A 25,644-nucleotide genomic window follows, 5' to 3' on the forward strand; every position below is an offset into this window, starting at 1 on the left:
TGCTGCGGCTGGTGGTTAGATACCGTTGGAAATTAGAGTACAAACTGCATATAGCTATTGGTTTATATAAATTTTAGCTGGTTGATAATTATATATGTATTTAGCGACGTGTGTAATTGCAGTCTACGTGATGCAGATTTCACTATATGTATAAAAATAAATGAGTCTATTTGAATTTAAAATTAACAAATTGCATATAGTAAATCTTAAAAAAAAATCGATTTTGATAGTTACGTAGTTAAGAAAAGATAGACGAAAACATCTATTTTATTTATATAATATTTATAGAATAGTTTTTTGTAAAATAATATATTTCTATACATATGTATTGATCATACAGTGGCGGAGTGAGGACCATGTTCTAAAGAAGGTATTTAATATGAACATAGATGTATGGAAAAGGAGAGGATCACCGAATAAAATATGGATGGACTTGAGGACTTTCTGTGAGGTATAAACGGAGAGTCAGCTACGATACCAGTCGAAGGAAATGGTGTAAGATCTCCGACATCAAATTATGTGATGAAGACTAATTTGGAATAGGCTTTTTATTGCGATTAATGATTGTCACACAATCTATATTGCGGACAGAAGACAGTACAAATATAATAATATATAATATACCTTGACAGTTCACACAGCACCATCTAAGTCACACATTCCCAAGCTAAGCAGAGCTTGCGTTATGGGTATTCCGACAATTAATATAAATAGTGATATATGTATTTTTTGTACATAAATACACAATATACATAAGAATTCTCCCAGATAAATACAAACAATCATAGTCATGAATATAAATATTTGTACCGTGCGAGGAATCGAACTCGCGAGTATGACGGTGTGCTAAACCACTAGATGATCGAGGAATAGAATAGAAAATCATTTATTCGAATAAACTTACAGTGAAGCACTTTTGAATAGTCATTACACATTATTAATCTACCGCTCATTCGGAAAGCTGTCTCATCGCAAGAAGAACGAGCAAGAAACTTGCGTGTTGCATCGCAAGAAACTTGCGAGGCAGTCATAAATTACTATAAGTTGATCGTTCACATAACCGAAACAGTTATTATTTAAAATATTTGTCTTACATTTACTTAGAAATGTGCACTATTAAAGAGCAGCTAAAAATAAACAATACAATTAAAAATAAATATAATTAAAACATCAATAAAAGCTGTTTGTTTAGAAATGCTTCTTCGAAACGTACGGACTTTGTCGCTCGCCGACACAACAAACTGTTATTCTTCCGTACGTATTGAGAATTTAGAAATTTATTTCGGTTAGGTAACATTGTGTCAAAATTGAGGATCTTTTGTCCTTCTCATACGTTTGTTGTTTGACCGTTATTAGAAGAAAACAAAAGGTTTACTGCGGTTATGGAATCATTATTAGTTAGTTTGAATTTCTGAACCGTTGCCGTTGTTTGTTTGTCAGTATTGTTCTATTTGTTTCTTGTATAAGATAGTGACAGTATTTCTCTTTTGTTTTTTTTCATGTATTTGTAATGGCAAAATCTGACGGTACACTTGATGGTAAGTGGTAACTGTCGCCTGTTAATAACAGAACACTATGTACGACTAAAATGCTGGAATAATTTGAAATTCAATAGCAGTTGGTACTTTAAAACACAAATTATTTGCTCACTTTCTTAAAGAACAAAACCACCGTAGCAAGCAACTAAAATTAAATTATAGCCTATATGTTATTCTTATATATAAGCTATATTACTGTGAAGTTTCATCAAAATCCGTTCAGTAGTTTTGTCGTGAATGAGTAACAAACATCCATCCATACTCACAAACATTCGTGTTTATAATATCAGTAAGATTTTAATAATGCATTATTAAAATTTTCGTTCAAAACAAAGCGCATATATTATTGCCCTCCGACGTGGCTCGGTGGCACAATGCCGCATTATCACCGCGAGATCATTAACCGAGTGCATTCTTGCTGAAAAATAATAGATTCCACGTTGCATATACGGGGATATAGTGGAAAGCTTGGTAGCACCTCACACTAACTCTTTAATCTGTGGTTATATTAACCAAGATAAAAATCTGTTTTTATAGCACAGTTTTTTATAGGACAAACGATCCTGCGGCTCACCTGATGGTAAGTGATTATCATCGCTCATAAGCACCAGGGGAATAGCAAGTACGTTGTCGGCTTTTTAAAAAAGAACAAGCTTTTTCTTGAAGGTTTCGGTATCGTATCGAGTAAGAAATACCATTGCTGGAAGGTAATTCCACAATGTGGTAGTGCGTGGCAAAAAGTTTGGTGGATCACTGCTCTGTGGAGGACCACTATTTATCCAGATGATCAGGATGGTATTTTAGACAAAGATTAGATTAGATAAGATTTTTTATTTACATACAGATATATTTTCGAAATTATACGTCTCCTGTGACAAGTTTTTTATTATACTTACCTACAAGGAAATCTCAATCCCAACTTATAAGGAAGTAAAAGTATAAAGTAATAAGAAGAACATATGTATGTACATAAGACAGTATATAATTGTAAAGTTTCATCAAAAGTAGATTAGTAGTTTTTACGTGAAAGAGTAACATACATCCATACTTACAAACTTTCACGTTTATAATTTTATTAAGCTTAAGATTATTTTGTAATCATTAAGAAAAATTGTAATTCGCATGCGTCCTGATTATGAGACTAACATTTGTACCCTGTTTTATTGCAAACCTACATTGTAATGAAAACAATGTTCAAACAAATACATTATCTATCTGTCTACCTTTCTAACAAAAGAATCTTGCCTCTGTATCCTGCAATTTCATTGTCATATTCCTTCAACTTAAATATAAATTACACAGTAAGTTACTTGGCAGTTAAAATATCATTATGTTAGAACTTGCTACAAAATAATCATATATATGAGCACACACATGTGACTATTTTGTAGCAAGGTTACCTCGATTAAATTGTAGCCCAATATATGTAGAATGGAATAAAAAATCTTTATTCAAATAAAATTAAATTTAAGCATTTTTGAATAGTCATATATTTTTTAATCTCCCGCTCATTCGGAAAGTTGTCTCGTTTCAAGAAAAACGAGAAGAAACTTGCGTATTGCTCTTTTAAATAATTGTTGTAGATTTACTGTTTACTTTATGTGTGAATACAAACTACCAACTAGCATACATTAGAGTCAAACCATGAAATATTAGCTACTCGCCCCGGCTTCCCTCGGGTGTACATGTATTATACATACACTTTCCTCCATAATCACTCTATTTATAAAAAAAAAACCACTTCAAAATCCGTTGCGTAGTTTTAAAGATTTACATAGGGACAGATAGCGACAGCGACTTTATTTTATACTATGTAATGATATAGATTAAATTGTCGTAGTTTTTAGCCATTGACATTGATCGACTACTAGTTAATATAAAACTAAGTTTAACTGTAAAATATAATAATGTGAATAGACATTTTTAGATATAATCTTTGTACTTTTTTATTTTTATATAATTTGTTACTGTCTGCACGAACTGTCATTTACTGTTTCATTACAAATTCATGCAACACTAAACTTTATTTTAATAATTTTCTATTCTTAGCGGTCGATAATTGAATAGTTTATATAGCAATATTTGCCAGGTAGTTATTATTATAGAAATAATCTAGTTTAGACTAATCGTTTATCCGGTCTGGTCTGATATCTAAGTGAAGGATATTAATATTACATCAAGTCACTTCACGTGTCGCTGCTAATCGTTGGTTTAGCTTAACTATAGGTTTATAAACCCGTCCTTAAGAATGAATCATAACAGTAGTATATGTTGGGTGAAGTGTCATGGGAAATTTGAGTAAATTAAAATAGGAAGATGAGCCGAATAGGTATTAAGCCAGTCCATATTGTGGTGCCCTCGTATTGTCACCATAGGGATCTCAACACCATTCAGCTTGAAACTAACTAGCTAGACTGTATTTTGTCTCACTCCCTATACATTCGTTAGAAAGGGACGGGTGTATTTCAGGGACATTACGAATGGATGACTGCAGGCGCTTTTATTGTGGGGGTGTCAGTTATAAGTAATTAGGTGCAAGTTTTTTTTTAAATGTGCATTCTGATGCTGCTCATATATCGACGTTAATTAATTAATGGATTACGTGGTTTGTTTACATCGCCGTATGAATTCATTACAAGCCACTGGTTTAGTGTTAATTTAATTATTAAAATGTGTAAGTTTTATTTGTTCATGTAAGTTTCTGTACCTCATGTGTTATAATTGGTAAATATAGATTTTTCTCTCTATCTAACTTTTTAAAAATCTTTAGTTAATTTGTTTGGATTTGAGTGTTTGTTCGTAATTAGATTTGGAAGGCTGAGCGGATTTTAATGAAGTGTAGTTTTATTTCTTTAGTTATTGGTCAGTTGTTTAATATCCATAGCACAAGCCCTGCTTAGCTAAGATCAAGATGGTGTTCATTATCCTAAGTCATTATTGTGAATATTTATCTTGTAATGAGACTGATACGGTCAGTGCCAACTCAAAAACACAGTGTTCGTTTGTGCAGTGATTTAGGCTGGACAATAAATGATAAAATTCCTTTATCTAGGACACCGGTAATAAGTAGGTGCTCATTGTGAAGTATAATTGTCCGCCATTAAAAATATCTCCGCCCATAAAACAATTTTTCTATAACAACTCACCGTTATCTACCATTTCAGACGGTTTCAAATGCATGACAAACGGACGGACGGTAAGTATTGATGTTATTACGGTTGTAAATATAAATTGCTTTGTTTTTATAATAATTTGGACCTTTGTTCTTTTTTGTGGTTGGTTTATAAAATAATTTTGTTACACAAAGAATATAATGGAGGCTGTATTTGGTTGGCATACGACGAAAGTGATTTTTGTAACGTTTTGTAATGTTTATAATGTTGAATTATGTTTTATGACCACTATTATAACGGTGGTAGTCTAAGGTATTATCTACTTTTAATGACTAAAGAAAATATAGAAATAAAAGATCGTTACTTGTATTACATTACAAACTGGTCACAACATCATCTGCTTCTTCCTTATCCCATTTATATGTGGTCGGCGTAATATGTTTTTCTCTTCCATACATCCCTGTTCGCAGTCGTCTCGTTATATACTCCCTTTCTTATCATATCATCTTTCACACAGTCCTTCCATCTCTTCTTCGGCCCTCCTCTGCTCTCTCTTTGTTATACCTAAGGCTAACTGGTCACAGATACAATATTATAAAAAACTCTCATTACATTATAATTACTCAATGATAAGTATCACTCTCTCTGTAGTGTTGAAGAAAGAAAGCAATATAGCAACCCATGTTGTCTAATATATATTATTTATTCCTCAAAAATAAAACAAAACACTTCAAATATTCTACCAATTGAATTCAAATTGTCCTTTATCGCCACAAAATCCTCCCAAATTCTATGTGGAAAATCTCCAATTTGGCAACACTGTTGTCAGGCTACTAAGAGGACAAACACAAATACACGCAGGAGAGGAAAAATAAATAACAGTATATTATACATTTAAGTATAATAAGTAGCTTCGTCAACTTAATAATAGTAGGCTAAATCCTTCTCCTATAAGGAGAGTCCCATGCTTAGCTTGTGTTAAGAAAGTGTAGAAATAGGTACTAGGTTATAGTTTTTAAGGTGTTACAATAATACATGATTATACTTACTAATATTATAAGTCATATTGACTTAACATATATATATCTATATATAAATATATACATTGACAAAACAGTGTCTGTCTGTCTTTCTATTACCTTTTCACTACTGAACTACTGATGATATTAAATGAAATTTGAAAATTGTAGCACGATTTTGATTATTTTTTGAGATAAAATACAGATGTCCGCCAAATATTTTATCTCAAAAAATAATCAAGAACCAAACATAATATTGATTTATATCTTTTATTATAAATTTCGAAATCGATTCAAATGGAAAATTAATACTAATGTAATAACTTACTTAGTACCTACTTAAATTCTACAGCAGTTTACTATCGTTACCGATAGATGGCGTTACTTGTAAGTATCAAATGTTTACTGAGAATAATTGGAGGGTGGTCTTTACAAGAAGTTTATAGAAACATATGACATGTCTGCTTTTTTTATGTTGATCTTGATTTGTATATATTGTGGTACTATTATTATAAATAATAACTTAGTTTGTTAATTAAAGAAAATACGTGAGTTGTAAACAGAACTTATAAAATATTACATTTTTATGTGATGTGTGATGTGTTTGTGTAGATACTTAAATGTTCTAAAATCGATCGGACTGTAACTCATTGCGTAAAATTTGCGTAGACAGATAGACGGTACCTAGATATTATTTGTCTATAAATCTAGGTGTCAAGATTGGTATGCGATTATTTATATATATAAATTTATACATCATTAAAGTGTGATTCTGTCACAAAAACATGCTGACGTGTATTATATGAATAGAGTTATTTATTACGATTACAATGTCAATTTATAAATACATAAATATTTAAATACATTTTTTGTACATAGAAAACACTCAGACCAATACAAACTCTCATACTCATGAATACAAATATTTGCATCGTGCGAGGAATCGAACCCGCGGCCGTCACATATAACTAAGTATAATTAAATTTAATTATTATTAAATAACGACAATTGTTACTTCCAAGTTCTAAACCACTAGACAAGTAGGCAAGTGTCCCCAACATAATTAAAACATTTTATAGATATAGATACCTGAAGTAATAAATCGTAAAGTATTTTATACTTAGATAATATTAATTATACAGATAATAAATTCGCAATATTTCCAAAACAAAATATTTATACTTACTTATCCAATTTCATAGAATTTCATTAAAACGTGAGATCAAATAACATTATTACGTAATAGAGATATTAGTCTATAAAATATAATTCTTAGAATTACAGAATTTATTTAGAAATCCATAATCTAAGTACTTATATAATATAAACATAATCAGTAATAGATGTGCTCACTCTACAAAATTAATTTATTAAAATAATTTGTGATAGAATTCCCGAAAACGTTTCGATGTTAAAATAATTATTTGAAGTAAATAGATTCTATATTTGATAATGGTAATACCTAGGATCTTATTATAAAGTATTATACAATTTTAGTAAGTAAGTATCTACAATAAGTAAGTAAAATGTATTTTATACTTAATTGCTACTTACTTATTCTCAACTAAATATAAAATGTTTATAAGTAGTATATATAGTATATATTTATACACAAATGAATAAATATATACATATTTCAAACTATATGATATATATAGTTTGAAAGAGGTAGAGAGAGTTTATAGATCACTTTATATATTTAATATAAATATGTTGTGTTTATATATACATTTATAAACTATAATACATATATAATTAATTATACATATATAAATATAACTACATAATCCTTTCTCGTTCTTACACACATACATACAAATACACATACAATTATTTATTTAATCATTGTAACAGGCATAATTCAGATACATATAGTTTTGGAGGAATAATACTATATTATAAATATCTATTATAATTAATTTATTTTAAAAATTTGGATATAGTGTAATCATTTGTATATAGGTATTAAAAATAATAAGCTTTTGCATCTGGATATAAGGCAATTAGTAGATATCTGTCATATATATCTAGTTATACTTAAAATAAAATATACCTATAGCAACACATATATTGTTTTCGATTAGCAGTTTTTCAAATTCAAAACATACGATAGAAACTCTATCTGTCTTATTACCCAAAGATAAACCTGGTTTAGCACTAGTAATAAACTATTGACCAAAGTATTCCTTATTACAAAACGAAGTTTATCTCTAAACCGCGATTCGTCTATGTTCTAAAGTTAGATGCGATACCCGTAGTTTAACAGTGCTCTAAAATCAAACGACAAACTCTATTTTTAAAATTTTTATTGTTAGTGGTTGGATTGTGAAAAATATCCTAACTAAATTAAAAATATATTAACTATAACATTTAAAGTAAATTTTACAAGAATAAAAATATATAAAAAAAGTTAATTGTTATTTTGTTCACTCTTTTGACTTTAAAATATTTGCCGACGTTTTTGTTGACATGTTCTCTATTATATCTCCTTTGTTATACAATAGACTTACCTACTGCCTGAATCTAAATAATGATATAAAAAATATCGCTGTCATAACTTCATAAATAAAGCAAATTGATGCATCTTTAAGGCATTAAACTTGGAAATATAATATTATACCTACACTAAAACCAGGCATAAGATGCTGAAGTTTATCAATGTAATAAAGAAATATCGATAATAAAAATCATAATGCTGTGGCTATATTTTCAATCTCACCGGCCAGTGCATTCTAAATGCAATGTTTATATTGTACAATAACAACATGCTTAAGAAATTCTCAGGTCCAAGTGAAATATAAAGCAGTTACATCATCGAGTCAGTAGACTTCAACATGCCTCCAAACAGCTGGACGACTGGTCCGCGCAACGACACCGGCTGCTTTCTTAAGACAAGGACAGATATATGTAAGGTTGTAGAGGACGAGAGAGACAGCATTAAAAGTTTAGGAGGGACGCAGGCTTTGCGCGCTCGACCCCCATTGGGTGCTCGCACACCGCCCTAAAACCGCGCCCCCCTCGCTTCAATACCCACGCGAACACTGAACTAACCCATCAGTCTATCGCTCGACTTCGACGCGACATAATCGCTTTCTCGTCTGTGCTCATTCACCGCATTGTGCCATACACCATAGAGCTAATGCTCTAACAGAACTTTTAACACGTAGCCATTTTAAAAGTTTAATCATCATGTCGACTTTAAGTCATCATCCGTACGCATTCTCCATGCATCCTGGCATGTTACCTGAGTATCCAAGTGCGCCGCAGCCGCTCCCGGCATCTTCTCCGCAGTCAGAGGGTCACATCAAGAGGCCAATGAACGCCTTCATGGTCTGGTCCAGACTTCAGAGACGTCAAATTGCAAAGGATAACCCGAAGATGCACAATTCAGAAATCTCGAAGAGGCTCGGAGCGGAATGGAAGTTGTTAACGGAAATGCAGAAACGACCGTTCATTGATGAAGCTAAGAGACTGAGAGCATTACACATGAAGGAACATCCGGATTATAAGTACAGGCCCCGCAGGAAGCCCAAGCCCCCGACGCCAGGCGGTGCTCCAGGAGCCGGTGCGTTCCCGAGTTTCCCGCTCCCTTACTTTGCTGGTCCCGCGCCCACAGTTGGACACTTGGACGCTCTATCATATCCTGCAGTGCCACCGTATTTCCCACATCAATTAGACCATCTACAGTTCTCTAAACTGATGGCGCCGACGGCAGAAAAATTGCCGACGGTATCGTCGTCCGCCGCCGCTGTCGTGTCGTCATTCTATTCTTCACTGTACACATCACCGGCGCCTCCAAAGCCGTTCTCGTCACCATTATTTCCACAATATGGAGTAGCACCTTCATCACCAGTATCACCAGTGACGCCAACGCAGCACAGTCCTCATGACGACCAACTAAGGCGGCCGGTGTCTGTTATATATTGAAGACCGACATGCCTTCCTTGAAAGATCCTAATCTTTTAAGGTTCGGCAGATGCAGCAGACGCAGCTATAGTTATAAGTGTTACAGACTGTGAAACTATAAAATTGTATGGACATTATTTATTGACATTAGAGTTATAGTTGAAGATCATTGGAGTGCGGCTCATATCATGTGCTTGTAAATATTGAGAAGTCTAGGCCATGTAGTGTGGCGATTGAGTTTAAACTGTGATTTATGTTTTCGATGCATCATTTAATATTTAAGGTAAAGTAGCGCCGGTTCGTTAGTTATGTGAAGTGAGATTGGTACCAAAAAGAGATTATTTTCTATAGGTGTCTCTAACATTAGCTAAATAGTTGTGGATTGTATTAATGCGAATCCCAATATCGTTTTTCTTGTCATATCTTTCGTCTGTTTGTTGAGTTTGATTGTTTTGTCGAACCACGGAGCCGTTTGTGGTTCTCTCTCTTTAATTCCTATTGATATTATCTGTATTTTATTTATTGACTTCCGTGTATTTGTAATTACCTGTACATTAGTTGTCTACATTGTAAGTTATTAGTGCATTCCAAATGTATATATTAGTGTTTAATTTAAAATCGATGTCAGTACCAACGATGTATTATAGTATTTGAGAACAAAGTTTGTTAATGCCATAAAAATAAACACTAAATTGTTTTTATTTTAATGTTTTGTTTTCTTTAAGGTTGTCCCATTTCTCTTTTTATTTTGCAGCGGTTTCTTTTTTATAACAACATTATTTTTAAACATTTGAGGTAGTTAAGGATTAGTTATCTGTATTTTACTGTATTTTGAGTTTATTAGTTTTTAATTTATGTTTTCCGCTATGGTCGAATATTTAATTATGTTCGTACTGGTTTATATTATGTAGATATTCCTTTTTAACCTCATATACAACTTCTTATACACCGAATATATAATATTCATCTTGGTCATTGGACATCTGCTCAAGAGTGAAAAAGTAATATTTATAATTACTGTAATTTTTTTTTATCTGTATATATATACGTACATACGTACATTATTGCATATATCATATATTGGTTTGGAATAGAGATTTCCACCAAGTTTTATGGAGATTGAGAAAGTAGGTAACTTAAATTTGAATAAAGCCAGTAAGTAAGTAAAGTATTTCAGATATTTCTTTGATTTAAAATTACCAGCTACTGCTCTATTATTTGTGCAGTCTGTGTGTATCTATCATTTATAACATTAGTAGTATAATATACAAACTGATTATTCTTTCGTAATTTACTTCGAACAAATTAAACTTTTTTATTATATAAATAGGTATATCATGATATTCGGTTCCCATAATATACACCCCTCACCGAATCGACGACGTATTGAAGAAGCGAGAATAATTTATTTTGTTAATTTAAAAAAATTCTTCCCATTCTAAATTAGAATACTATTTGTCTAAATTAATACTACTATTTTATAATAATGTTACTAAATTTAGTTTACATTTTTAACGAAATCATATTTATTGGTCCCTTTTTTTGTGTCCTTTGAAATTCGATATTCAAATTTAGAACACTGGAAAGCGGTTTTTTCTTCTTTTATACTATTTTTTTTTTTATTTATTTAGAACTAACAAACAGTAATACAATATTAAATATACATACAATATGAGTGACTATTGAATAGTACTTTAGCAAGATATAGCTTCCATATTCAGAATATACCATAGACGGTATCTGTAGTCTAGCGGTTTAGTACCCGCATTAGTATGGATAGTCGCAGGTTCGATTCCTTGCAATGTTCAAACATTTATGTTTATGACTATGATTGTTTGTATTGGTCTGGGTGTTTTTAATGTATAATCTTACCTTAACTAAATTATAAACGCTAAAATAATTATGGATGGATGTTTTTTACTCATTTAAGTAAAAACTACTGAACAGTATTTGATGAAATTTTACAGTAATATAGCTTATCAGAATAACATATAGGCTATAAATTTCACGCGGATAAAATCGCGAGCACAGCTAGTATCTACATATTTACAAAAATAAAAAAGTATTTCTATCAGTTGTCTATTACTCATAATACACTCTGCTTAGCTTGGAATTAAATGTCAATGTGTGAGTTTCCTTGGGTTATTATTATTATTAAATATTTCATAGTCGATGAAAGTAATAAGTGATATTACTATCGATTTCGTTTCATCTTAATTACTATAATTAACAGTATAAAATTGGATTGGATTGATATTGAGATAAAATTCTAGAAGTAGAGCTGCTGGCTAGATTTTTTTTTTTTTTTTTATATAACACAGGGGACAAACGAGCATGCGGCTTACCTGATGGTAAGTGATTACCGCCGCCCATGAGCACCGGCAACACCAGGGGAATTGCAAGTACGTTGTCGGCCTTTTAAAAAGGAATAAGCTCTTTTCTTGAAGGTTCCAATATCGTATCAGTTCGGAAACACCATTGCTGGAAGGTGATTCCACAATGTGGTTGTGCGAGGCAAAAAGTTTCTAAAAAACCGCACTGTAGAAGACCGCCATTCATCCAGATGATCAGGATGGTATTTCAGTTTCTGGCGGGTGGTACGGTGGTGAAAGTCAGCAGCTGGTATTAATCTTATTAATGGTTTGTCCAGGTTAGTGTTATTGACGTCACAAAAATATCTTTTAATATTCTTGTAGGTACATTTATGAGAGTGTAAACGTGTATATATGTAACAGAGCAACGCGCAAGTTTCTAGCTCTTTCTTCATTTGACTTTTCGACAGTTATCCGAAGAAGCGGTGTCTATCATTCAGATAAAGGTCTTATCATATGAAGATACCTATATGTAAAATGATTGAAAAAAATAAACAATGACCATTCAAAATTGCATATATATATATATATATATAAACTTATTTGAATAAATAATTTTCTATTCTCTTCTATTATTTATACGATCAGAATTGTAATACAAAATTGAATGTTGCTTTTTCATAGGATACACCGCTTTATGACCGGTGGTCGCGGGTTCGATTCCTCGCACGGCACAAACATTTGTATTCATGAGTATAATTGTTTGTATCGGCCTGGGTGTTTTCTATGTATAATATGTATGTATTTACAAAAAAAAGCTATGTATATGTATCACTTATCTAGTACCCATAACACAAGCTTTAGCTACCTTAACTTGGGTCTAGATGGCGCTGTGTGGATTGTCCTCAGATTATTATTATTATATATCTACTTATTTATTTATATATTTCTTTTTTAAACCTATTGTTTATTGCTTTCTAAGTGTATTTTAATTTTTTATTTATACACTAGTAGTAGATACAGAATGATGATCCCTAAATAATGGGATGAAGGTAAAAACTATTTTTAATGGATTATGATGGAATACTGACTCGCCTGCGCTAACAGGTTGCCCTGGCGGGTTAGATGGAGTGGAGGTTGATAAGATGAGAATGAGAACAGGTCAGATATTAATGTTCCAGGAGGACCACATAGATGTCAACATGACATGGTAAGGAATTATTAATATTGATATACAGGTACTTTTATTAAATCAGTAAGTATATATTGAAACAGATATTTTTTTAGAAATATAAATGGAATTATTTTAATATTGAAACTAGATGGCGTTACTGGTGTTTTATTTGGGCATACAACTCCAATACCTAACAAATATATTTCTATAGTCCTCCATTCCGTTTTGAGGGATCAAAATTATAAAGATTTTTTATAAGGTCTCGATGGTCTAGTGGTGTAGCACACGGATTTATTTTCCGTGTACCGTTAGAAGAATCAAACCCGCGACCATTGGAAGTAAAGCGGTGTGTCAAACCGCGAGACAAACGAGCCGTCGATTCATTTGATTCAAATGTAAACACAATTATGAATAAATTGTGCTTACATTGAATATAACATGTGAAGTTACAATTTAGTTAAAAATAAAAGTCCATAGTTGCGTTTCAGAGTTGCGAGTCCATTGAGAATGAAACTCAAGCTATTATGTCAACCCTACCTCTGATTGTCATGAGAAAACAAGGTTTTTAATTTAATAATTACGAGCACAGCCCTCTTAGGGCGTTTTTCAATTTCATTGTTTTATTTCATTCCGGGTCTTTAGGTGAGGCCATAGAAACTGCGTACTGTGGTGGGGTTTGTTGGTATCTAATGGGGACACTAGTAGCCCTAATGTAAACCCCTAAACCCTAAACAATCATGCCATGGCTTATGTAATAAATAATACCACTGGCCAATGAAGTTATCGACCTCCACATAGTTACTTTTAAACTTTCGTGTTTAATATACATTATTAAATTATTAACCGGGTCTTAACTTAGTAACTATAGTTCCTCCCGGAAACTGGTTTATTCCTAATAATAAGTGTAGGTGGGTACATAATTATATTATTATTCATACATATATATACAATTTAACTAAACCAAGGAACTAAATAATTTCCACTAGGAAATGAACTAGAAAATTGATAAGAAATTTTAAAGTCTTCATACAAACTGACACGTGATCAATTTAGTATCAAAAGTTCAAAATTGGTGGTGATCGACCGCGCGGAGGTCGATCTGACTTGGTTCATTGCAATTTTAAATGTAAGTATATGCTATTATTATTATAAACGCGAAAGTTTGCGTGTATAGATGGATGTTTGTTACTCTTTCATGCAAAAACTACTGAAGGGATTTTTACGAAATTTTACATCAGATTAACATATAAGCTATAAATTTCATGGAGGTGAAACTGCGGGTACAACCAGTATGACTATAAATATACAGACGGATATATTCCAAATTATATTATGAGTATGAAGGTAAAGTTTATTTAGAATTCTCTTGAGCGTAGAAAAACGCTAATTTTATGGCCACAAATTAAAGGATTTCAACAACTTTTGAATTAATCATTAGTTCGGTAGGTCATTGTTTGGAGTTACCATCTATAAAGGATCTCGGTGGGATTGTAGAATTTTATATTGTAGATTTATCTGTTGGAAAGTAAATTAATTTGTCAATTCAATTTGACAACCTCAGTGGTTTAGTTGTTTAGCACACTGCTTTATTTTCGATGGTTGTGGGTTAGATTCCTTGGGCGACGCAAACTTTTATATTCATGAACTAGCTGTACTCGCACCTCCGTTCGCGTGGAATTTTTTAACTATATTATTATTAACAGCTATTTCAGAGATTAACCAATAACAAACAGACAGATAGACAAAAATTGTAAAAATGTTATTTTGGTCTATGTACCATTTATATTCATATGCATGGAGTAAAAAACGGTTATTTCAATATTACAAACAGACACTACAATTTTATTTATATGTATTTACCCATCGTCTAGCGGTAGCACACCACTTTACTTTGAATGGTAGCGGGTTAGATTCCTCGTGAAATGCAAACTTTTATATTCACGAATAATTTTTGTATCGGTCTAGGTATGTTCCCACAAGTGTGTTTTTTTTACAAAATCTAATGTAGATTTTTGTGCATTATTATATAATTGGGCAGTTAGCCACAATGTATTCTAGAAACGTATTCAAATTCGAAAATAGAACGAATACGTATTAAGATCGAGTGTTGCCAGCACACTGCAGCATTTTCTCCCGAGTCGAGTGTGTCCTATTTTTCCCATTTCCAATTCTCGCATTGTCGAGAAAATATATTTTGTATGGAGCCGGCATCACAATGAGAAGTCCGTGTTATTTATTTAGATGTATTTCATTGTGCGGGCCGGAGTTCGATTCCGTACGGCCAGACGGGAGGCAATCGAGTTAGGGCCACTGTGTCCGTAGCTACTGGTAACGGATTGGCAAATAATTGAAATCCAGACCTGACCTATTATTAAATACGTATAGATCCAAGATATAAATGAATATACTTGTAGGAATACAATTTACTCTAGGTAGGTAAATAGGTATTATAGAGGTATTTAACATTAGTTATGAAACGTCCCTGTTAAAATATATGGATATTTTAACAAAGAGAGAGAGAGAGAGAGACCTGTCATTGAACTAATAATTATGGCACTACGATATGAAGACATGGCTGTATAGGTGCAATTCTCTTTGCCTTTCCGATGAAAGATAAACAGAACCGAAAAAAAAAAATTATGGCGCTACAAAATTTTGACTTTGAAGGTAGAACATATTCTTTATACAAATGTCTAGATGTTTAGCATACCGCCTTACTTCTGAAGGTGGCGGGTTTTTTATGGACGATAATGGAATGGTGCACCCGTCTGCGTGAACGGTTTACGATGGCGGGGCACCATTGGAGGATGATAAGTAGTATAAGTAAGATGAGTACGATTGTTTATATGTTATGCTCTCAGTGTTATACAACATAGAGTTGCATATATTTACCAAATCAATAATAAGTATTACAGATATTATATTACCTACTATCTATCGAGTTATATATATATTACTATCGAGTCTGTTAGTATCCCATAAATTTTACATAATATTAAAAAAAAATACCGCGCCGAATTTGGTGACACTAATTCCGATCTGTCATTGCGACGTTCCGATAAAGGCGGGAAAACAAAAGCCCCTTGTCCAGTGTTGCCAGCACATAAAAATAAGCCATAATAAAGGTATTTGGGCGGTTCAACGCGGGTCGTGATTCGGAATTTCTTGCTTCGATAGTTTGAAGTTTGAAAGTGATAAATGATACTTCAATACTCAACAATGGCGGTGTCAAGATTAATTAAAGTCAAACTGTTGCTTAAATAGTTAGTTAAGCAACTAAGAACGAGTAGCTTTTTGTGTATCTATCTGCTATGCAAGTACTGTTGCTTATTCAGGCTTTGTCGGTGGTTTGTGTCGACCTTATGGGTTATTTACTATATCTTTATGTACGCATTGAGAAATTAACATTTGTTTATTATTGACTATATTTTCATTTATAGCTTTGATCAACTTGTTAGCGTTCTTTTAAATTATTAATACATATATATTTAAATTACTACTAAAATGTGTGGTAAAAAAATTATCAATTGCTTAATTTAAACATTTTTTTACAACGTTACTATGAACAAATTTAACTACAATGAGTGAAATTTGTTCTTCATTACATAGTATAAAACAAAGTCGCTGTCGTTGTATGTCCGTTTCTATGTATGCTTAAATGTATAAAACTATGCGAATGGATTTTGAAGCGGCTTTTTTAATAGATAGAGTGATTCTAGAGGAAGGTTTATATGTATAGTACTATAATAATAAATTTTCCCTGACACATAGTAAGTAAGTTTTCTCAAATACGACAGAGTTAGCAAAAAGGACATATTTGTTATTATTAGACAGAAAACGAAATAAATATAAAAATATTGTTTTAGACATAAATAGCTTAAGTTATTCTTCATAACGCATATCCGTCAAAATAGATCAACAAAGAATATACAGACAGAAAAAATATTGTCCGTTTACTTTGATATTTTAAACTACGCAACGGATTTTAATGTAGTTTTTACCAATAGATAGAGTGATTCAAGAGAAAGGTTTATTTGTTTAATACTTAGTACTAGTACGAATTTTATTCCTACTTAGGTTGAGTAATTGGAAGAAAAAGACAGAATAAAAGAATTTTTCAAGTCTTTCAGTAATACAAATTCCAAATAGGTGACAATAGGTAGGTACTTTTAACCAGCATCCTCGAGATGGTTTCTAATAATATTAAGAGAAGAAATAAAGCCTCCATTACCCATTTTCCACGTAGACGTGTGCGAGAGATTATTTTCCCCCTCTGTACATGTCGCAAAGAAAAAATAGCTATTGAATAAGCACATACAAATAAGGCATACGGTTTATTGTGTATTTTCTCGTATGGCAACCCTTATTTCGAGACTTGTGCGCTGAATTTAATACGATCGATTTTCTAAGCGTCAAAGGAGAGAATCTATTTGATTTTCATGTTTAGCGGGAGCGAATAAATTCATTTTTAATTTCGGTATTGTAAGTTAAGTTTAAAAGTATTGATTGTTTTTTTTATTAACCTTGTAGTACCTAGTTGGTTTTTTTATTTAATAATAATATACATTTATTTAGCTAATATTATTGATGTTAACAAGAATTTCAAATACAAATTTAATCTATGCTAGATTAAATTGGTAGCATATACCTGCACACAGCCACACCGACATAATAAAACAATTAAAAAACAATATGCTATTATAAAATAGTTACTAAAAAGGTCAGCATCTCAAAGTCGAAGTGCTGAGTTTCAGCGAAGGGTCTTTGATTTATCTATGTCCAAAATCATTAAACGAATTGGAAGTCGTCTTTACTTTACTAATAGAAAATAGGTTGCTTTTAATCTGTACTTGGTTATTATTATATATGTTTAGGCCGTTTCGATTTTAATTTATCTTTCACATACTTCTTCACCTATTTCAGTCGCTAAATTTTGTAGGCTATTTTGAAACAAACATGCTATTATTTTAACTAAATTATATTTACGTGATTTACCAGCGTAGAATAGAATAGAATAGAAAATCATTTATTCAAATAAACTTAATTTAAGCACTTTTGAATAGTCAACATTTTTTTAAATCTACCGCTTATTCGGAAAGCTGTCTCATCACAAGAAGAATAAGCAAGAAACTTGTGTGTTGCTCTTTTAATAGAACCTTGTAAGTTCACATTTTACAAGTCGAAACGTGTGAATACAAACTACCAACCAGCACTAATTTATTTAGGCTCAAAAATAATAACACAATAAGATTAAATCAGTCTAGTGATAAGAGCAGACCAGTCCCTACAAGCAGCACTCGTTCACGAGTATGACGGATGAGCCAGCCATCAATGCGCTCGATCATATTTTAGGGAGCCCAATGACCCGACCCACCACGCCGCCACATGTCTGGACATTTTAGTGAGCATGACTACTCATTCCACTCGACCACGTCACAGCTACAACTACTACTAGACCGTAAAAAGTCGCCTGAGTGGTACCTCAGTTTCAGCTATTTCAGCCGCTTAACTTAGTAAGCTGTTTTTCTGTTGTAATGAGAGATACGGCAGTGTAATTACAAGATAAGAGGCATGATAACTTACTCATCCGGAATATCAATGCATAAGTTATTTATCACGGTCGTCACATGATAACGTGATGTCGGTAGTGCATTTCATGTATATAGGCGGCACTTTTTTTGTTGTCTGCCACAAACAACTTTGTATATTTATTAAGTCGGTAAATATAATAAATAATAGTAGGTTTATTGTTAAGTAAATAAATAGTAGGTTATTTTATTTTAGCTAATAAATTAAAAAAAATTAAAATCTTTTATTCATGTCGGACATTTTAGCCGCTTATAAACTTCAATTTTTTATATTAAAGTATTTTTCCGTACACTCCAATCACAGAACAATTGAAGTAGATTTTTTTTTATCTGTGGTCCAGTTCAATATTCCTTCTATATTAAATTCCGAAATATAACTTTTGGGGTGAAATAAGGCTATATTTCAAATTATAAATTTATAAGAGAAACTTGTGGGATCACTTGATTTATTCACGCAAATTCGATTAAATAACAATTATGAATGTGCTGCGAATAAATAGCATAAAATAATATTGTCAAGAACTATTATCTTCTCTCCCCCCGCATTATAGTGATATTCAAAAGTAGCGTATGTATTTTATTCAAATTGTAATGATAAAAACTTTGCAAAACTTCCCTTTGCGTGACCGTCGCGATCGAAATAAAATCTTATCTATGTGCTACAAAGTTTAAAATTGTATCTACATTATTTTCAATTGCAATTTCATCGGTTCTATTATTTTGGACTTTATCTGTTAAGGTTTTGAGTGTATATCCGTTTGATTGGCCGTGATTTTTCGGACGCTGGCTCCAGAACAAAGTATGAATATATTAATTTGTTGCGAGGAGCATTGTGCTACAGTTTCTATTATTGGAGGCGACATTAATTGTTAAAGTTCATGGCGACAGTTACACGTCGGGTTAATGGTGTACTGTGGTGTTTCAATAGTTATTTATCCATTGTTATGGTATTTTAGGATGAAAGCTGCCATTCGGGATTGTATCGGACCTTTAACAGAGTGTGGTGATCCTTTCAGAGCATATACTTGTTCAGTGACACACTTGTGACTTGTTTGGTATGTGTTTGGATAGTCTATCGTAAGTCAAGTATTAGGACAGCTTTTGTTTTAAGGTTAATAGCTAACAAGCGAAGATAGGATATATAATCGGTACAGCATATTTAACAAATAACTATGTTACATATAATAAGATAGTTAAGGGTTATTAAGGGATAGGTGTTGTTGATTAAATAAATATGACATTCAAAGTTTGTTACCCTTAAGGGGATGAATTAAAATAGACGATGACAAACGTTTGTATAGAAATTCATCATTTTTGAAGCTAGAACGATGATACTTTTTTCCTTGGCTTTTTTGGGTCAGATTTTTTTACTTAGTCAGAGTCGCTATTCCACGCCAACTAAGTACACGCACGTGGGCACAACTAGTATAGATATTATAACTATATACTTTACACTATTGAGGATTAGATATTACCGTCCACAGAATTAGAGGAATGGGGATTTCATATATAAAAATATATAATATGTACGTATTTACCAAATTAGATCACTTTTGGTCACAGGTACTCAAGGTCGTAACGCTTTCAGTAGCGGTCGTCAGGTTTTCGACACTGAATATTTATGATCTCACGCATGTTAATGGAAGCGGAATTAAACAAAATAATACAAATCCATTATGTAATAAATAATAGTAGAACTATGAAGAGAAATATGATAATTTTAGTATGTATGAAACATAATTTACAATATATACTATGCAGTAATGAGAAACAATGTCATCAACAGCTGACACGTCTATATTTAATTTGAACTGTGACATCCGCTCCGCTTTAAATTAATATTCAGAATCGGCACAATCAGCGATATAATTATGGCGGTAATAAATTTGATTAACAATAAAAAACAGTAACGTGTGTTTTGTTAATATGTGTTGCAATAAGGGAGCCACACGTGTCTGTCACAGTGCTAGAATAAACGACACATCTTCGCAATTTATCTTTTCAACAATCATTTTTACAACGTTTCCCTGCATCCCACCCTCCGGTGTGATTAATGATGGATGGATTCCTGAATAATTACCAAGACTTTTAATATTCAAGTGATTTTGTACAACGCTCCCGAGATTAGAGTTTGAATTTTGATGTGGAATATTTACGGATGATTTTCATTTGCAACCACCAGATGACCCTTCAAGAATATTCCGCTATAGAAACATATTAAACGCCAGACGTTTCTTCACGGGATTTTGGACTAAATGCGTTAAATTGCAGAATGGAATTTGGAATGGTTGTTAATAAATAAGCAACAAAAGCGAGAATACCATTGAATGCAAATCTGTACTCGAGTTTTAAGGGTAGTGCGCGTTATTAATTCGTTGTAATTGTCTCCCCTCTCATATTTGCTCGCATGTGGCATTTTTATTGCGAATTAGTTGCGATCATTAATTTTGTTTTTCTTTTCAACGGTTCGAAAGTTAATGTGTTTCGAGTGGTTGTATTGTGGTACAAAAAGTGTAATTGCAAAGATTTTTACGATTGCTTGTGTATGAGTATCGTTTACAATGACTTTTGATATTAATTGTTCGATCTAAAACGATTGAACGTTTATTACCTTTTGTGACCTGAAAATATTGCACCTTCATTAAATTATTATTGTTTGAGAGGAAGTTAAGTATTAATAAAAAAATAATAATAAATATTTATTTAATCTCTGACGCTGCAGAGATGCCAAATAGTGCAATTCTGAGGTGGTAAATTTAACGTTTTATAGTGTGGTATATAAAAGGTTACATTTAGGCTAACGTTGTTGGTAAAATAGCTATTGCTTCATGCGATTCTTTTTAAAAACATTCCTGTAAATTTCTACTAAATTCTCCACGAAGTAAATCATTCTAATCTTTAAATGTCAAATCTTAATTCTTAAAAAAAAAATTCACTCGCTTTACACGTAGCATGTATACATAGATTCGTATTCGTTTCTCTACATTAATCTGATGAGTTAGAAATTGTACGTGACAAAATATACTTGTAAAGTCAGTTAAATAAAAAGAAAATGTAATAATAATAATAAACTTTATTAGCCAATAGCATAGCAATGTACCATGTTAGATTTACCTCCACGTAGTTCATGATAGATTCCAGGTAAATTTATGTATATTAATTAAAGTTTAACAAAGCGTCGTATCTGTAAAATAGACAATATCTAAAGCATATATAATATATGATCTGTGAATTAGACATATAATTATAATTACCAGTTAATTAATTCTAAATGCATTTTATTTGAAAAAATAATATACGCATAATCGTAATGTTTATGGCATATTTCACGCGAACCCATTGTGGGGTGCCCCATGAGATATAAATTAATTTGCATATCCTTTCACTATCCATGGGACCCCATGGAATTGTCACTTTCCATATGTAAATGCGTGTTTATTTGCTAAATTGTATTTGGCACGGCTTAGTAACCGGGTGGTTTCTGGGTTTTATTCAATACGTTTAATTGATTAATGTTAATTTGTATGTTATTTTAATGTTTTTTTTATAGTTGTGTCGCGGAAAATGTGTTCAAACAGTGTAGTGAATACTAACTACTAATAAAAGTAAGTGAAGTGTAAGTGTATTTTAAAGAGATAAATACAATTTAAATTAAATTTTAAATGCTATTTTGTTACTATTGTTAATAAGAGCGTATATTAGTGGTTGATAATCCGACTATTTGAGATCCAGAAGGATGCGAGTATGAATCTGATGGACATCAAAAATCTGTTTTAATTTATATTTGTAATGTTATTAACTAAATAACTCTCCTGTAATGAGTGAAAAGAGATCGTTACTAAAATGACTTACGACTCTTATAGCTAGCAATATAGCATGTCAGATTATACCTCCACGTAGTTCGCTGGAAACCATCCTGATAGATTCCAGGTGAATTTATGACGATAGGCTAAAGGATATATATATCATCTTATCATCCTTCACTGATGCCCCGTCAGTGTATACCTATTTTTTTTTTATGATAATGGAATGATGCATTCGACAGTGCTAACGGTTTAGGCTGGCAGGGCACCTCAAAAGGATGATATATATTGAACATGATGTATATTTAGTCCAACGTGACAAATTCACCAGGAATTTATCACGATAGTTTCAGGTTCGACGTGTTTATATAAAGAGGTCAACCTGACATGGTACATTAGCTAGTAATAGAACCCCATAAGTCCACGTTCAATATACCTTCCCCCAGTGTATACCGTTCCAGCGGGATCCGGTGCAAATTCCATTATTATCCATATGAAAAATTGATCCGGTAAGAAATTAAGTTTTTTATAACACAGGGGACAAACGAGTATGCGGCTCACCTGAAGACTTCCTATTGTAACAGTGAATTTTTGATTACCGCCGCCCTTTGTATTGAGCACCCGCAACACCAGGGGAATTGCACGTTGTCGGCCTTTTAAAAAGGAATAAGCTCTTTTCTTGAAGGTTTCAATATCATATTGATTCGGAAATACCATTTGGAAGGTGATTCCACAATGTGGTTTGCGAGGCAAAAAGTTTTTAGAAAACCGAAATCACTGTGGAAGACCGCCATCATCCAGATGATCAGGATGGTATTTCAGTTTCTGGCGGGTGGTACTTTGGTGGTGAAAACATCAGCAGCTGGTAACAACCCAATTTAATCAGAGAGATAGCACTGCGGCTGTTAATTTTCAAGTTGCCATGATAAGATTCAAATCTAATCCATATTCAGTGATATGTGTTCACCCTCAGTCAACAATATATACACTGACTATCCTCTATTACAGATAACTCTCTGAGTCTAGTCAATACTATGTCGTAAATCGATTTCCTGAGCTGACATATTTACATGTGACTTATTAAATTTTAGTAGAATGGCAATGGATTACCTATAGTAATATGTATATAACAAATTTTTGGGTAATTTTTCCTAAGCGAGCAAATTGGGAAACTATAAACTCGCTTAATTTTTATATCAAATCATTACATAGTATAAAACAAAGTCATTGTCGCTGTCTGTCAGTCCCTTTGTATGCTTAAATCTTTAAAATTACGCAACGGATTATAAAGCGGTTTTTTTTCATTCAAGAGGAAAATTTATATATATAATACATATATAAATTTTCCTCACCCATGCGAAGCCGGGGCGAGTAACTAGTAAATAAATAAATAACACTCATCCTAATTTCAATCTCATACATATATTCCCCCTATTTCTCTTCTAAAGCTGAAATATCGGTTACATAAACCATTTCGGTCGTGTAAAGAATTGCACATGGTCTCTCCGAAACCATTCGTTTCAAGTGCCTCATTGTATTAATGTTATTGTACACGCCGCGTCCATTGTTCCTGACCTGATATCACTCTCGTATTATTATAATATTATTAAAAAGATATATCATGAACATTAGGAGGTCTTTGGTGTTCATTCGAGCGGGCGAACTGGTGCTTTCCGGTTTTCAAGTGGACTGTACTGTATTTACGTATTCAAAATTATTGTATATTGTTATATTAATTTGTAATATAATATTTAGGCGATGGTATTAAGGTTGAATATTCGACGTGTTTATATAAAGATAGGGTATTTTTTTGTGTATATCTAGCACACACGAGCGTACAGTGTTAGACTTACAGGATTATAAATGTATGAATGAATATGTTATCCCATTTTCTAGAATGTTCCTTTTTAAGCAATATTCATCATCATCATTATCATCTCAGCCCGGAAGACGTCCAGTGCTGGACATAGGCCTCCCCAAAGAAAATTTTGAACCAATATTTGTCCCATGATGTATGGGTGTTGCCGCCATCTTGATCTCCACGAGTTTCCTATGGCGATCGGTCCTGCGATGCTCGCATCCAATGCCTTCCAGCGATCTTGACCAGATTAAGCTATATTAGTATCATTATATAAGAATTGTTGGATTATTAGTGAATTTTATAAATTAATAATAAATACTAACCCGGGACAATTTAGCCAACAATAAAGACAACCTGGTCTAGCCCCAAGCTAAGCAGAGCAATGTGTTATGGGTACTGAACAACAGATAGAAATACCTAAATATGTTTCTTTGTAAATATAATATAATATATAGGAAATACTCAGACCGATACCAACAGTCATATGAATACAAATGTTTGTACCAAGCGAATCGAACCCATCGGATATGAGGCGGTATGCTAAACCGCTCGACCACCGAGGCGAAATTTGGTCCAATAGTCATCAAATTTATTCGATTATATACAAAATATTCGATTATATCAAATTAAATATAATTATTAATCGAACCTTTCTTCCAGTTCCTGTCAATATATATTTTTAAATACATACACTTCTTTTTTGTAACAAGTCTACTCTGTGGTAATTTCTCAACAAAAAGTATTACTAATGCATAACTTATAAACTAAAACAAAAGTACCTTTTGCTTTAGTTTGTAATGTCTTAAATAATCTAAAAAAAAACAAACACATATGACAATGTACATATATGGAAGAGCGGAATGTACCTAACACAGGCATTTCTATGCTTACTAGGTCATCCCAACACTGTATTATTGTAACCGAATTGTTTTTTGAAGAAATAAACATTTTTTAATAATTTCAATTTGTTTTCATTTCATTACTTTTAGTTCATATTTTTAATTCATTATAATTATAAAAATAACAATGTCCACTGAATATCTGTATGATGATATTGATACCTTCGGTTGTTGTAGTTCAATCCAGGGATTAAGTTTAAAAACGTTAAACCTAATCCCTGGATTGGTATCCCGTGACACAAGAAACATACGCGTCATTTACCAGGAAATCGAGCAATACAAGTTCGCAAGAAAACGCTGCCGTCAGCGTTGTGAAAACGCTATTCGTGAACAATCAACCCTATCTCACAATAACCTGATCCTAATCGACGTCTCGGAACCCTAACAATCTCCAACTATGCATTAAACGGGCACATCCCTAGGGACTGGAC

General features: G+C 32.4%; 1 protein-coding gene across 1 annotated transcript; it reads left to right on the forward strand.

Moving 5' to 3' along the window:
* Positions 1 to 8,741: 8,741 nt before the first annotated feature.
* On the forward strand, positions 8,742 to 10,283 carry LOC131851589 (SOX domain-containing protein dichaete-like). The gene has a single exon (XM_059202100.1). The coding sequence runs from the start codon at positions 8,860 to 8,862 to the stop codon at positions 9,595 to 9,597; it is 738 nt and encodes a 245-aa protein (XP_059058083.1). The 5' UTR covers positions 8,742 to 8,859; the 3' UTR covers positions 9,598 to 10,283.
* Positions 10,284 to 25,644: the final 15,361 nt, after the last annotated feature.

The sequence above is a fragment of the Achroia grisella genome, unplaced genomic scaffold, assembly GCF_030625045.1.
Source record: "Achroia grisella isolate CSIRO2021 unplaced genomic scaffold, CSIRO_AGI_Agris_v1 utg794, whole genome shotgun sequence".
Taxonomy (NCBI): domain Eukaryota; kingdom Metazoa; phylum Arthropoda; class Insecta; order Lepidoptera; family Pyralidae; genus Achroia; species Achroia grisella.

Bases quoted from the DNA above. Each gene is read 5' to 3' on its own strand.
- LOC131851589 (XM_059202100.1), top strand. From the start codon at position 8,860: ATGTCGACTTTAAGTCATCATCCGTACGCATTCTCCATGCATCCTGGC.